General features: G+C 48.4%; 4 protein-coding genes across 4 annotated transcripts; 2 read left to right on the top strand and 2 right to left on the bottom strand.

The window, feature by feature from the left end:
* Positions 1-3,328: 3,328 nt before the first annotated feature.
* On the top strand, positions 3,329-4,050 carry N7509_005013 (sorting nexin-3; the record flags this gene model as incomplete). The annotated part of the gene is made up of 3 exons (XM_056629650.1): positions 3,329-3,406; positions 3,591-3,912; positions 4,022-4,050. The coding sequence occupies 3 exons, from the start codon at positions 3,329-3,331 to the stop codon at positions 4,048-4,050; spliced, it is 429 nt and encodes a 142-aa protein (XP_056488952.1).
* An 806-nt stretch (positions 4,051-4,856) lies between these two features.
* N7509_005012 (telomere repeat binding factor family protein) lies at positions 4,857-6,851 on the bottom strand (the record flags this gene model as incomplete). The annotated part of the gene is made up of 1 exon (XM_056629649.1): positions 4,857-6,851. The coding sequence occupies one exon, from the start codon at positions 6,849-6,851 to the stop codon at positions 4,857-4,859; it is 1,995 nt and encodes a 664-aa protein (XP_056488951.1).
* A 503-nt stretch (positions 6,852-7,354) lies between these two features.
* Positions 7,355-7,891, top strand: N7509_005011 (uncharacterized protein; the record flags this gene model as incomplete). The annotated part of the gene is made up of 2 exons (XM_056629648.1): positions 7,355-7,416; positions 7,486-7,891. The coding sequence occupies 2 exons, from the start codon at positions 7,355-7,357 to the stop codon at positions 7,889-7,891; spliced, it is 468 nt and encodes a 155-aa protein (XP_056488950.1).
* Positions 7,892-8,687: 796 nt separating this feature from the next.
* On the bottom strand, positions 8,688-10,312 carry N7509_005010 (uncharacterized protein; the record flags this gene model as incomplete). Its single annotated transcript, XM_056629647.1, has 3 exons — positions 8,688-8,987; positions 9,058-9,546; positions 9,599-10,312. 3 exons carry the CDS (start codon positions 10,310-10,312, stop codon positions 8,688-8,690), a joined length of 1,503 nt encoding a protein of 500 aa, XP_056488949.1.
* Positions 10,313-12,622: the final 2,310 nt, after the last annotated feature.

Genomic DNA, 12,622 nt, shown 5'->3' with positions numbered 1-12,622 from the left:
AGGAGTCAGTATACATCGTCTCATGCGTGGAGTAAAAAGATTGACATATCTTCATAGAAGGGTCCTTTGATGAAGCCGGATTTATGTCCATATATCGTCTCCAATGCCAAACGGCTGGCAAACGAAATATTATTCGGCGCGATTCGGACGACATTACCGTGCCGTCTATGTTGTTGTAATACAGACTCGGAGCGCCTCGCAAACCGACACTGGAGAATGATCCACAACGATGAAAACTTCGCCAGGAAAGGCCCCGGTATGTGCGACAATGCTCCGAATAAAGCATGATAACATCCGTCTGCTATAATCTTGGATAGAAAAGAAAATATGTTATACAGCATTTCGAATTGATTTGATGACCTTGGGACACTCACCAGGACAAGAATGACCAATATACACACCACCGGCGAAATATTTTCCAATGCAGCTGTAATGAACGACATGTTCCACTTAAGCCTAAGTAGTAGGAGCTCAGAGATGCAAAGACTTCTTTTTAGTGATGTTTTCCCTTATACTGATAGTTCGGGGGTATGTCGGAACCCCGCTAACCCATGGGAGGCCCGACAGGGTAGTCCCCGCATACCATCTTGCAGTACACAACACGCGGGGAAGATATTATCTGCGGGGACAGTGATAGCTCTTAATTGTTGCAGTATCAAAGCTCCGGTATCTCCGGGTAGGTGAAATGGCGATTGCTTAACAAGCTATGTTGTCCCCGATAAACTATGGCTAAACTTCAACAAGTAATAAGCTAAAAAAAAGCCAAACTATGTATTGCCCAAAGTAGAGGAATAATTCTTCGTTTTTTTTTTAAAAAAAAAAAAATCTTGCTTTGACCGCTCCTGCATCTCGCTTCTCTGCCAACTACTGTTCTCCCCTCGCTGTATCCTATGTGGCCGATGTTGGCCCCGGATGGTACGGGTCACAAGCTAGGGTCCCATGATGTAATAACTAAACTGTCAAAGCTATGACTCGTGGGGAGGCTATGTTGAAAATGTACCTGAACGTGGCAGCTCCGGCAAGGCTGTGTTCGCCCCAGGGCGCGGTCCTTGGCAAAAACAATGGCATACCAGAACATCCAATCACATTCAATGGCTCAAATGGCCATGACTCTGTGTGCCAAGGTAGGGCTCTCAAGGGACCTTGTATAGTGCAAGAATATGCCCAGGTCCAAAATGACGCTAGGGTTCAGCCTTGTTAGGCGCAGTCGGGCTTTGGATGACCAACAGCGGCCTCCTTGGCAGAGGCCGATGGTTGAATCTGGGTAGAATTAAGATTTCCCTCGTTGTCGGAGTACATACTGTGGTTTTCTCATTACCCTCGAAGTTGAGTGTTTGTTTCGTACTTTAGCATTATTGAGGAATGGAAATACTGGAGGGGTTCGATGAAAGAGAGAGGCGGGCGCTGGAAGTAGTGTCATGAGAAAGCAGAAAAGATCTACCAAAGTTCAGCATCCACTTGTTCATACATATAGCAAGTATCCTGGGTAGAGAGAAAGTGCTCACCATCTTTTTTCATCGCCGCTACGTTTAAATTTTATGCGGTTATATCCTTTCTTTGGTTCTACATAAAATAGAAACTCGTCTTACACTGCTAAGGGTTGATTTTCGTGCAATTGTATAACCTTGATAACTTAGCGGTATTCAGCCAAAGCCCTTGCGTAATATCACATCGTATGGACAGTCATTTTGGAGTTAGATACGAGAGAATATGGGTATAGTTTATTGAGCTTCTATGATTGGGCGTTATCCCTCCCTTTCAAGTTTAGGACTTATCTGAGAATAATGCATGGCTGGTTAGGCATTGAAAAATCATGTACGTTTTATCTGGTGTGGAAAACGATTGAATTTGCCACTAATGTGCCGTATTACCCGGAAATCGTATTTCAGAGCAGATAGTGGTGCTTGGCCCTTTGCGTGTTGCGCGACTATCTCCCTGCGTGCCCGGGCGCATGAGGCTCAGCCCGGCCGGCGTCCCAAGTTCCCCACAGCCCCAATAACATACAACTGTTGCTTTTTCATAAATACTGCATGATGACTTTGCTATGAATGGTGAAAACTGTACTCAATGTTTAAGGCCATGGAGCTTGTTTATCTGTGCCCAATATTCTAGTTCTGTTTTATCTTCCTACCTCTCACGAAAACATGATGAATCTCGTTTTATATTACTTGATAATGGCGACATTTGTGCCCATTGCAATCTCACAAGGATTGTTTGATTTTATAGATGACTATTATGGGAACTGCGCTGTGAGTATCGAAGTAGTCTTCATTTGATATTTGGAACTTGACAATGAGCTGATACAAACACACCAGTCTTCATGCGCAAGCCAGGCCTATAGCTGGCAGGAGGGGAGTAGCTGTATGGATAGTCGGCCTTGCTGGTGTTCTGTCAATGATGCAGCTTTCTTCGAGAAATTAGTCTGCTGCATTTATCAGTCTGATGACTGCTCGGCTGATCTTGATGGTGAGTTCTTCAAGGAATTCAATCATGTGCAGGAATTATTAACATCGGTGGAAATGTAGTGATAAATCAAGGCCTGGAAGAATGGTGTTCTTGGGAAACTGGTATCAAGACCCCACATCAAACGAATTCCAGAGATCCTCCGCCGCTCCCATCTACATGCCCTCCTACAGTCAGGGACACTCCATCACCAAAGAGTGAGATTAAACGCCGCAGTTACTATGGCAGTGGAAGTAACAACGAATCCTTTTCTGGCGGAAAGGTGGCAGGTATTATAGTTCTCGCTGTAGTTGTGACTTTGGGGCTTGCAATAAGCCTAATCTCCGCTGGCAATCGGGCTGGGAAGCGAGCCAGCCCTACGCCGCCGGCACTCCCTATGCATACTGCTAGGCGTCTCACCACAGTTCCACCGCAAAACCCTCCACAAAGACCACCGACTGCCATTGTTCGAGGGGGAACACCACCGCCGCCACCACCGTACTCAGCCAAGGATGAACCGACACCCCGGTATGAAGCAAGTCATTCAGTGTCACGATAGATATTAGAATCTGGATAAATGTAATTAAGAAGGAATATAATGCGTATCAAATAGAAAACATTTTCAAAGTGTAACGTTGGACGGGGATGGAAGAAATCCCGCTATCAACCGCAGATAAGCCTAACGGATCACGTGGCAGCTGATAGCGCGGGCTCCCCCCGCCTCAAGCTCGAGCTCCTCCACTTTGCATCTGCCGTGCGGAGACTCGCTTTTTTGCATTTTATTCTAAAGGGCTGTATCTTGCTCTCGAAAGCAGATCCCGTAAACGACACTCTACCCTGAAATAATTGCTCTCGGACCGTCCCGGCCAGTCAGCCACCCTTCACCATGCAGTCTGTCCCGGAGTCCCGCACACAGACCTTCGAGGAGATCTACGGACCTCCAGAGAACTTCCTGGAGATCGAAGTGAGTCGCAGTCAATTCCGCCATATTCTTTGTCCCCCGAGACCTCATTTTTGGAATGGTCTTGTGCCCACCTGCCCAACTAGCACAAGTCCAAACTCTCACCCCCTTCTACCCATCACCCTCCGCCAAAGGAGCAACTCTATTTTAATAACTGTTCTGACTCGTGTGCTTGTATGGAAATCAGGTCCGCAATCCTCAAACACATGGCACATCACGGAATATGTACACCTCCTATGAAATCGTCTGCCGCACCAATATCCCCGCCTTCAAACTGAAACACTCCATCGTACGCCGCCGCTACTCCGACTTCGAGTACTTCCGCGATATCCTCGAGCGCGAGAGCACGCGTGTCACGATCCCCCCGCTGCCGGGCAAGGTCTTCACAAACCGATTCAGCGACGACGTCATCGAACATCGCCGGGAGGGACTTCAGCGGTTCCTGCAGATCGTGGCGGGACACCCCTTGCTGCAGACAGGAAGTAAAGTGCTGGCTAGTTTCATACAGGGTAGGTCATCTTCTTCGAGTTTAGATTAGTTCCATGATGCTGCAGGATTCAACCTTCTAGAAAAAAACTCAATGCTCGTTGTGAATGAGTTGCTGACATTTGCGTCTAGATCCGAATTGGGACCGGAATGCATGGTAGATTGCATACAACCAAGCAAAGGTCTTCTTTACAACACCCCACAACCCACCCGCCCCATTTGGTCACTCTATCCTTTTACCCATCGCCTTCTTTCTATTTATGCTTTCAATTCAACTAGTACCTTGAGCGCAACGTCTTATGGTCTTTTCTCGCGGTCATTGTCTCTGCTTGGCCCCCTTTGCGTACTGTCTATTTGGCAAGCGAAATAGACGACTGTACGTTACTTGATGAATCCCGATCCTTGATAATCGTTTGATATCCAATTTATATTCTACTTCGTATGTGTATGTGCCTCATTGTCATATCAGTTCAGCTTGGCGAGACTTTCAGGCTTTGACGTTTTGCCCGAAGTAATTGAGAGCAGCATATGGTTGGCATTTGTCAATTTTGAATCCTGTTAGTTATCTCGGTTGACTTTACTCTAGACTGTCAATACTATATGGCTGGGCTTTGACTAATGCAAAATTGCGACTTCACCTCCAATGATAATAATCCTGGGCCTAGAATTTTGCGCTGACCTATGATTAGTTGATACTAAGTAATTTAATGAGATCAATTTGAATTCATTCCGAAAAGTATTTCTGATAAAAACAAAGCCGTCGTGTACTGCGGGATATAGTAGTTGTAAAGATCAAAAAAGCAGACAATAAAAAAGCAGGCACCCAAGATGCATGGCCCACGTCAATATGGGCCAATAAACTAACAAGAAAATATCAAAAAGGTTTAGAGAGGACGTCATGCGTTAATGAAGAATACCAGAAGGGATATTTTTGTTTCTGAGGGCAGGGATGCTCCGCAGTGTGTTTTCAGTTCAAGTCGTCCCAGATCATAGGGGCAAGGGTATTATCCTCCCACGGCGACGCAGCTGGGTTTTCATCCAGCGGGAATGAAAGCATTGCAGCCGCGGTAGGGTTGCTTGTTGATGGTTCAACGAACCCAGGAGGAGGGGGCAAGAACGATGGATCAATGGGGCCAAGATTGGAATGCGATGCCGTGGAGGGGTGCCGACTGTGTGTGCTTGATCGAGATATTCCGGCAATTTTCGATGGTGTATTCACCGGCGTGGTTTCGGCACTAGGGAGACGATCACGAGGCACGGGAACCGGCGTACCAGTTGGTTCTCGTTTGGCTTGGTTGATAGAGCTGCTACTCACAGAGCCTCCATGACGATATGCGTTGGGAAACTTGGTGCGGAAACGGTCGCGGAGATCCGTTGCTCGGCGGTGGCCTAGGTTGAGCCCGGGATCCTGTTGGATAAGAGTCCATTGAAAGCCATGTGAAGCATAACCCTTCAGCAAAGCTTCATCCTCGGCACTGGTGAACAGGTTGCGGGAACGGCGTTTAGATTTCTTAGCGACATGGGGTTCGGGTATGCCAAGAGATTCGAGAGTTGATTGGGATTCGTCCGAGAGTGTACGTGTGACTGTGACCCTGGTAGGTGGGCTTTTCCGAGTGCTTGTTGACCCGAACTCCGTGTCAGGCGTGGAAGGTGACATGCTAGATGCCGAAGGCTTGTGAGAGCTCGTTGTTGGACTTTCAATTCTAGAGGCGGGCTCTGAGCCAGGTGTCGCGGGGTTTGTGATCGGCAATTTTGATTTTCCAGGCACTTCATCAGAGCCTTCGGTTTGTGCCTGGTGAAGAGCGTTGGCTAGATAGTCGCGTAATTGCTTGGTTGCCTCATTAGAGTCAGATGCGCGATAGGCCCAGGGACAGCAAACTCGGAATCTGTCTTTCAGGTTGGATGCCGTCCGCTTGTTGAACTTGAGTTCTGGCTGAGCGAGAATCGTCGTCCAATTACCAATCCCGCACTTGACTGCCCCGTGAAGTAATGCCATAGTTTCTTCTTCGGTCCACTTGCGCAAGTTTTTGCGAGATCGACCTCGAGACTTTGGCGATAGCGGGTCACTTCCTTCTTGCTTTCCACGCGACGCAACACCACTAGCTGTAGGTTCGTCTTTTTCAACCACCACGGGATTCGGTACATCTGCGTTCTCGGGTTGAGCAAGTGGACCAGCTTCTTCTGGATGTACATTATCAACGGCAGTCTCGTCAAGGGTGGCGCCAAGAAGCTCCTCGATCTTTGCTTCTCTTCGTTCTACAGACTGACCCTCGACAAGAGTGCCATGGACAGATACGATAGTACTCGCGTCCACAACGGCCGTTGCAGCGGAAGCATCGCCGCGCGATGGTTTCGTGAGAAGTTGGGTGATTGAGCCAGCTTCAATAGGTGGGAGAAGGGCAGCGTTGGGAGGCGGTTCATTCAAGCCATTTAAAATTGCAAAAGGTCCAAATGGGGGCGGGCGTTGCTCCTTCTGAGAAGTTTGCGGGATGGGTAATTGTAGATGTTCGCCAAATGATTCGGCCTGAAGTTCTAGGCGTCTTCTCTTGCGTTGGCCATGGAGAGTATTGTCATCAAAGGATGAGGAGAAGGGCACGCGTTCCAGAGCGCGGAGGTTTACAAAGGCAGGAAGAATTGGCTTGGGCGGTCTCTCTGCACTTGACTGGGAGCTGGATGCTGGATCTGTCTTTTTTGTTCGAGCAGCATTGAGAAACTCGGTCACTGTTGGTAGAGCCTCTTTGGTAGTGGAAGTGGAAGGAGTATTGTTCCCAGTGGGGACGTTGGTTTTTGAGATCGTCTGCGATTCCCGTACCCCACCACTTGCATTAGGCTCTAGTGGAGAAGGAACTCTGAGGGTTCGTGAAGCAACGGGTTCTCGCAAGGGCGCGATGCGCAAGGAGAGTTGGGGAAGTTCGCGGTGGTGAGATTCATCGAGGGCCCGCAGTGGCCCGTTGGAATCCATACTCTAGCAACTCAGGCCGAGGAAGTGGAGTGGGGGGGAGTATATTCATGCAGTTCATAGTGGGCGCCCTGATGTAACCTCCTGAGGGGAAGCCAGTCTCTGAATAATGGAAGACGGGAAGGGAAAGAGAAGAAACAGGAGCCGTTGCCCCAGGGTGGATCTTCCCAGCTTCCACCCTACCGGAGAAGAACTCCTAAAACTCGGGACCGCCTCGGATACGAAACGATAACGATAACGATAGCGATAATGATTGGTGCCTTGCGGGCCAGGCTATAATTACGTCAGCGCTCAGATCGGCCCCGGTTTGTGCCTCAGGCCAGAGATATCGATAACTAACTAACGATAATGATTGCTGTCTCAGGCCAACATATACGTCAGCGCTGAGGTGAGCCGCACTATTTACCATTCTCATCTCACCCTCACACTCATCCTCCAACAACTTCAACAACTTCAACAATTTCAACTTCACTTTCAACGTCTAATTTTCTCTCTCCTTTCCTACAATGCCCACAATCCTCCCACCATGGCCGCACATTCTCTTCGGCATCCTTGAACCCTTCTCCCTGTACGATAACTGCTTCACACCCAAAGGACCCTTCACATGAGAAGCCTACTCACCACCGCCCATCTCTAGAGTCCTCGGCAGCCTCGCCCCCATATACGATCTGGAAAGCTTCGTTGCCGGCCAAACACCACACGCCGACCCACCCATTTCACACCCCAGCACACTAGCCATAGCCTATCAACTCGGCAACCTATATTCCCTCCTCTTCCTCCTTGGCGTCGCAGTCCTGCACACAACCACCGAACCCAAAGTCATCCGCAATTACATGATTGGACTGGCCATCGCCGATGTTGGTCATGTCTACGCCACTTATCTCGGGATGGGCTGGGACGCCTTTGTTGATGTTGGTGCCTGGAACGCGTTGACCTGGGGGAACATTGGTGCTACGGCGTTCATCTTCTTCAACAGACTGGGATATCTGGCCGGGTTGTTCGGGTCTGCAAGAGCGCCGAAGGTAGCTTCGAAGAAAGAATAATAAGGCACAGAGCTTGTTGGCTTGTCGGGTCGAAAGCCTCCATATTGTCTCTCAACCCGATCAAAGCATTGATTTTATAACCGCCGGGCCGGCTTGGTCCCCAGGGCGCATGACTCGGTCACATCATCTGCAGGGGTCTTCAGCTGAGGCAAACTAGGACTCATTTACGTTTTGAGCGGAGCAGAGCACGCTCGTCCGATCGGAGTATCGTAACTTCAAGGCCTCTAATTTTAATATTGGACATATCTTCAAGCTACGCAGAAACCGAATCAGGGATGAAAAAAGTACATCAAGTGGATACCTACTACAACGGCCCCGAGCTAAAAATAAATTAAACAAATACCCAAAAATCAGATCCTGTCTTGAATAAATCTTGCGCCAGACGCCCGGCGCTCCAGATGCTAGAATGGGTATAGCGTTGTAAATCAATACACAATTCTCAAACTGAAGCAATCTAATGGCAACGCAGAGATCGCCGATCAACTAGCATCGGATGTAAATCGAGAAAGTGGGGGTGATGGTGCACAGATGTAGAAAACAATAACAAAGAAAGGACGAGAGTTTTTTTTTGAAATGGGCAAGAAAAGGAGAAATCGAAGAGAAAAGGGAATAGCGGTGGAGGTTCTTGCAGGCTTGAAACAAGCCGATGCCGCAATAGAATGATCGCCTGCAGCAATGCAAGCCACTGCGCGAAAGCAAGCAGATCTGATTCACTTAGATTGGGTGAATGCGGTGAATGAACGCGGTTAAGACCAGATCGAGTCGAAATATACCCTAACTCCCCGGTCCAGCTAGTCTACCTCTGCAGAAAGCGGAAGACGGGCTGGAGAGCCACTTCACCCTTTTGCTGGCCATCGCGAAGATGCGGGAGTAAGAATGGGATCCCGGGATAATCTCGGTAATGTTGACGGTATGCGGCGTAATTTTGTGTTGCATTGCAGAGGAATATCGTGTCTGGAGGGATAATAGGGTCTAGAACGACCATTCCCCCGACTGTACTGTTGAGACCGCGGGATCGTGCAGTTGATATACTATATTTGTGGAGGCCGTGCAGCATTGCCGTTAGAGAGTGGTAATTTTGTCTTTGTAATAGGCTCTGCAATGGTTGGATTCTCTCTGTCAGATATGGGTCGAAACTATCGTATTGTTGTTGAGGAGTGACTCACCTGTGCGCATTCTCGGAGGTATAGGGTAAGATCTGGTATTGCAGAGCAGCATTCCCATACTGACACGGTGAGATCTTCCCAATTGGCTAAAATACCCTTTGTGGTCTCGTCATGGGCGATGATACTTGACCGGGTTAGATGGGCGAAGTCCCCCTTGTCCAGAGTAGTGAGGGTGCGAGCTAAGTCAGATGGCGAAGATGATCCGAGGCAATCTTCTAAAAATGGATATGAAGCATCGAACTGCCTGTCCCAGGGAACTTTTGCGGTATTGATATACTGGCGGCGGAACCGGACAGCAAATACATTGCAGATCTTAAGCATGTCCGTCAAACTCTCCGGTCGGTCTTGAAAGAGGCGCTGGATCGGACCGGCGACAAATTCGAAACTACGTGTGGATGTCTTGGCCAGATCTGGTGCAGAATCGGGGTGGACTGCAGTTAAACATTGTGCTATCGCTCGGTGGGCGAAGGGGCTCTTTGTTCGTAGATGCTGAGACGGTATTAGTTAAATAGGATTTGGGATTAACGGAAGAAAACCACACCTTTTCCACTTCCAAGTACACAGGGATATCATCAGGAAACATCCTTAGATGATCTAACAAGTGTATATACAAGGCGGTATGTTGCATGAGAAACCATTCGACTGAAGTCGCGGTGTAACCCAGCGAGGCGCGCACGATATCTTCAAAAGCGACCCTACTAAGCTGGAAATGGCTCTCGGCCTCGATGGCCTGAGCGATGGCCCGCGGGTCGAGCGCATACACTGGAGTTTGGGGTAGCCAGGACCAAGGGACTGGCTGAAATGGTGGAAGCCCAGATCGACGCAGAATCTCCTCCACTCGTTGCATATGGGAGAGGTGTCCAAGCAGCTGGTGTTCACGCGGCTCAGTTAGCGCCATGAAAACTGCATCAATTGCGTCGACATTGCGGCTTAAGAGCGAACTTCGTGGTAGGTTTTCATCGCGAAATAAACCGTAGCGAATAACTAGACGAATTTCGAGATTTTTAAAGGCCCAGAGAACAGTAGTGGCTTCATCTTCCCACCAGGGATAATATGGTACCACGAAGCGTGGGAACTCAGTGCTGATCTGGAAGAGAGATTGGTACGACTGGGGAAAGCTGGGAGACGCGGACCGTCCCGCGAGAGTTTGCGACATCACGGGTCTGCTTAACGGCGACGAGGTGTGAGGCAAATATAGAGCCTTCTTGGGAGGTGGTTCTAAGGTCGATAACTCTTCTGCGCTGATCGATTGCATTTATGCAGCACACCACCCAGGGATTTCAGCGGCCAACGCATCGGGTCAGACAACAGACCAGCCCCATGTGGCGAGAGGAGAGGGGGCAGAGAAATTAACGACGTGGGAGTATAGGGAAGGGTGGAGAAATACTTCCAACGATGCAGGAATGGGCTTTGGAAGAGAGGAATTCGAAGACCGAACGAGGGACGGGTTTAGGTACAATACCGTCCAGGGTTAGGGTGAGAGTAAAGAGAGAGAGAAAAATAAAAAATAAAAATAAAAAAGGAAAAGCCTGGAATGCAAAGAGAAATAAAAGAGAAGTAATAGGGTCAAGGATAGATCGCCAGTGCCGGGTCTATCGGAAAGGGCGCAACTGATTGGCTTTAAGGAAGGATTGTCAACCATCACCATCCGCCACGTTCGATACATCACGAGGGGGAGGGGAAGGGAGGGGGGGAATCATGATGGGGACACCGGCAGAAGGTGTGGACACATTGAAAACGGGGAGGAGGATCCTAGTTCCAGTCTACTGGGAAACAGACCCGACAGCCAGGAAGTGCCGGAAAAAGGGGTAATGATTATCACTCGCACTGGTAACTGGAACTGTACGGAGTATACGGAGTACGGAGTAAGGGAACTGGGGAGTAACACGTAAAACGTAAAAAGTAAAACGATCGGGGAGGAAAGGTCTGACTCCACCAACAAGAATGAATAGCGCAATGTCTTGCCAAATCGAAACACCCGTTGGGCTAGTCGAGTTGTGAATATGACAACTTTAGGCTTACAGCCCAGCTTGACGGGAGTATCCGTCGAGGAGCGGTCAACTATTGGTTTGATCTTGTCTGTTACCTTTTAGCTGAAAAATCCAGGTGTTCAAGTGTTGTTTTCTGGAAGAATTCATCGAGATGTCGTGTTACCACTTGGTCAGGCCGACAATATACTAATTATGCGGCCCAGGCATGTCCCGCGTTGGTTGTCCGTGATTTTTGATTGATTATTTTATTTATTATTATTATTATGATTATTATTTTTTATTATTTATTATCTATTATCCATTTCCCCTTACGGGGCGGCTTCCATCATTCTGACCATTGCACTTATTGTATGTATGTATGACGGGTTGGAAATTGAGTTATGTATTAGTATTTGTACTCGTATTATTTCTGTTTCCGTGATCCATTCATTATCACCTCTATCATCGCCTCATGATTTCATCTGCACACCAAGTGGGTGTCTTAATTGGTACTAATCCGTAGCGAGGAGGAGGAGAGGACGATCATGATGGAATCCAAATCGAGCAAGCGGCGCTGACCATCCACCACCAAAGTGAGGCGGTCGGCAGCCTTTCTTTGTGGTATCCATTTTGCTCCATAATTATCCTGGAAATTTAGTTCCTGGCGTCGTTGATGATTTCATGGAGAATGATGTCCTCGTCCAATCAAACCCCTAGACGCCCGACGGAGTCGGTTTCGCTCATGTAGCCCGGCGGTTTTCCGTCAGAATCATCAGGATCGAACCTTGTAGATTTCTTGCGGTCTAGTGGCCAAAGAATGATTGGTGTCTCACCGCTGGGATGGTTCTTGGGTCTCGGCGATTCCGGGGTGAAGGAGAGGCAGGATCTGAGATGGAACTTAAAAAGGGATAATCTGGAAAAGGAAAAAAAAAGCTTTGCTAAATGGAGAAGGACAAAATTGGAAAAATGCAAAATCAGCAGTCTGTTCACCCTCTCAAACTTTAGCTTTCGGTCCCTGAATGCTGATCGACCCTTTTTATTGCGGCAGGTGGTTAAAGCCTATACGAAAGGTCGCAAACTTTGGAGGGAGGTGAGGGCCTAACTAATGTCCGGGCGCAAATAGAAACACTCAGGCCTGCCCAAATCGATAACCCCTGGAATTTTTGTGAGACCCAAACTTACACCGCCGGAATCCAAGACGAAGCAGTGGCGAAAACAAAAATCCAATTTGTCAAATTACAATAAAATATCATTGAAAGCTGCAGCTTTTGGTTCGGATCTACTACTCTACTACTCCGTAGTAGTGCCTCCATACGACCAGGGATGAATGGCGCTCGCCATCATAAGCTGCTCCTGTCTCCTGTGTAATATACTGAAAAATACATATCACATACCTAGCATTAAGATGGCTTGGATGACTTATGTATTACAGATAGTTTGATGCACCCCGGCGTCGTCCAAAGTTTGATGCCACGTGAATATTGATTGAAGCTCTGGAATTCAATGGGAGCGGCTATGAGAACCCAGGTCCAGGGCACTGGGAATCAGATCTCGGTAGATCCACATGTCCCAGAGCTTGCTGTGGACCTTGAAAG

Source organism: Penicillium cosmopolitanum (genome assembly GCF_028827165.1).
Source record: "Penicillium cosmopolitanum strain IBT 29677 chromosome Unknown utg000006l:49.0-5199605.0:1.0-5204138.0, whole genome shotgun sequence".
NCBI classification, from domain to species: Eukaryota; Fungi; Ascomycota; class Eurotiomycetes; order Eurotiales; family Aspergillaceae; genus Penicillium; species Penicillium cosmopolitanum.
This window is presented reverse-complemented; position numbering and strand designations above follow the sequence as displayed.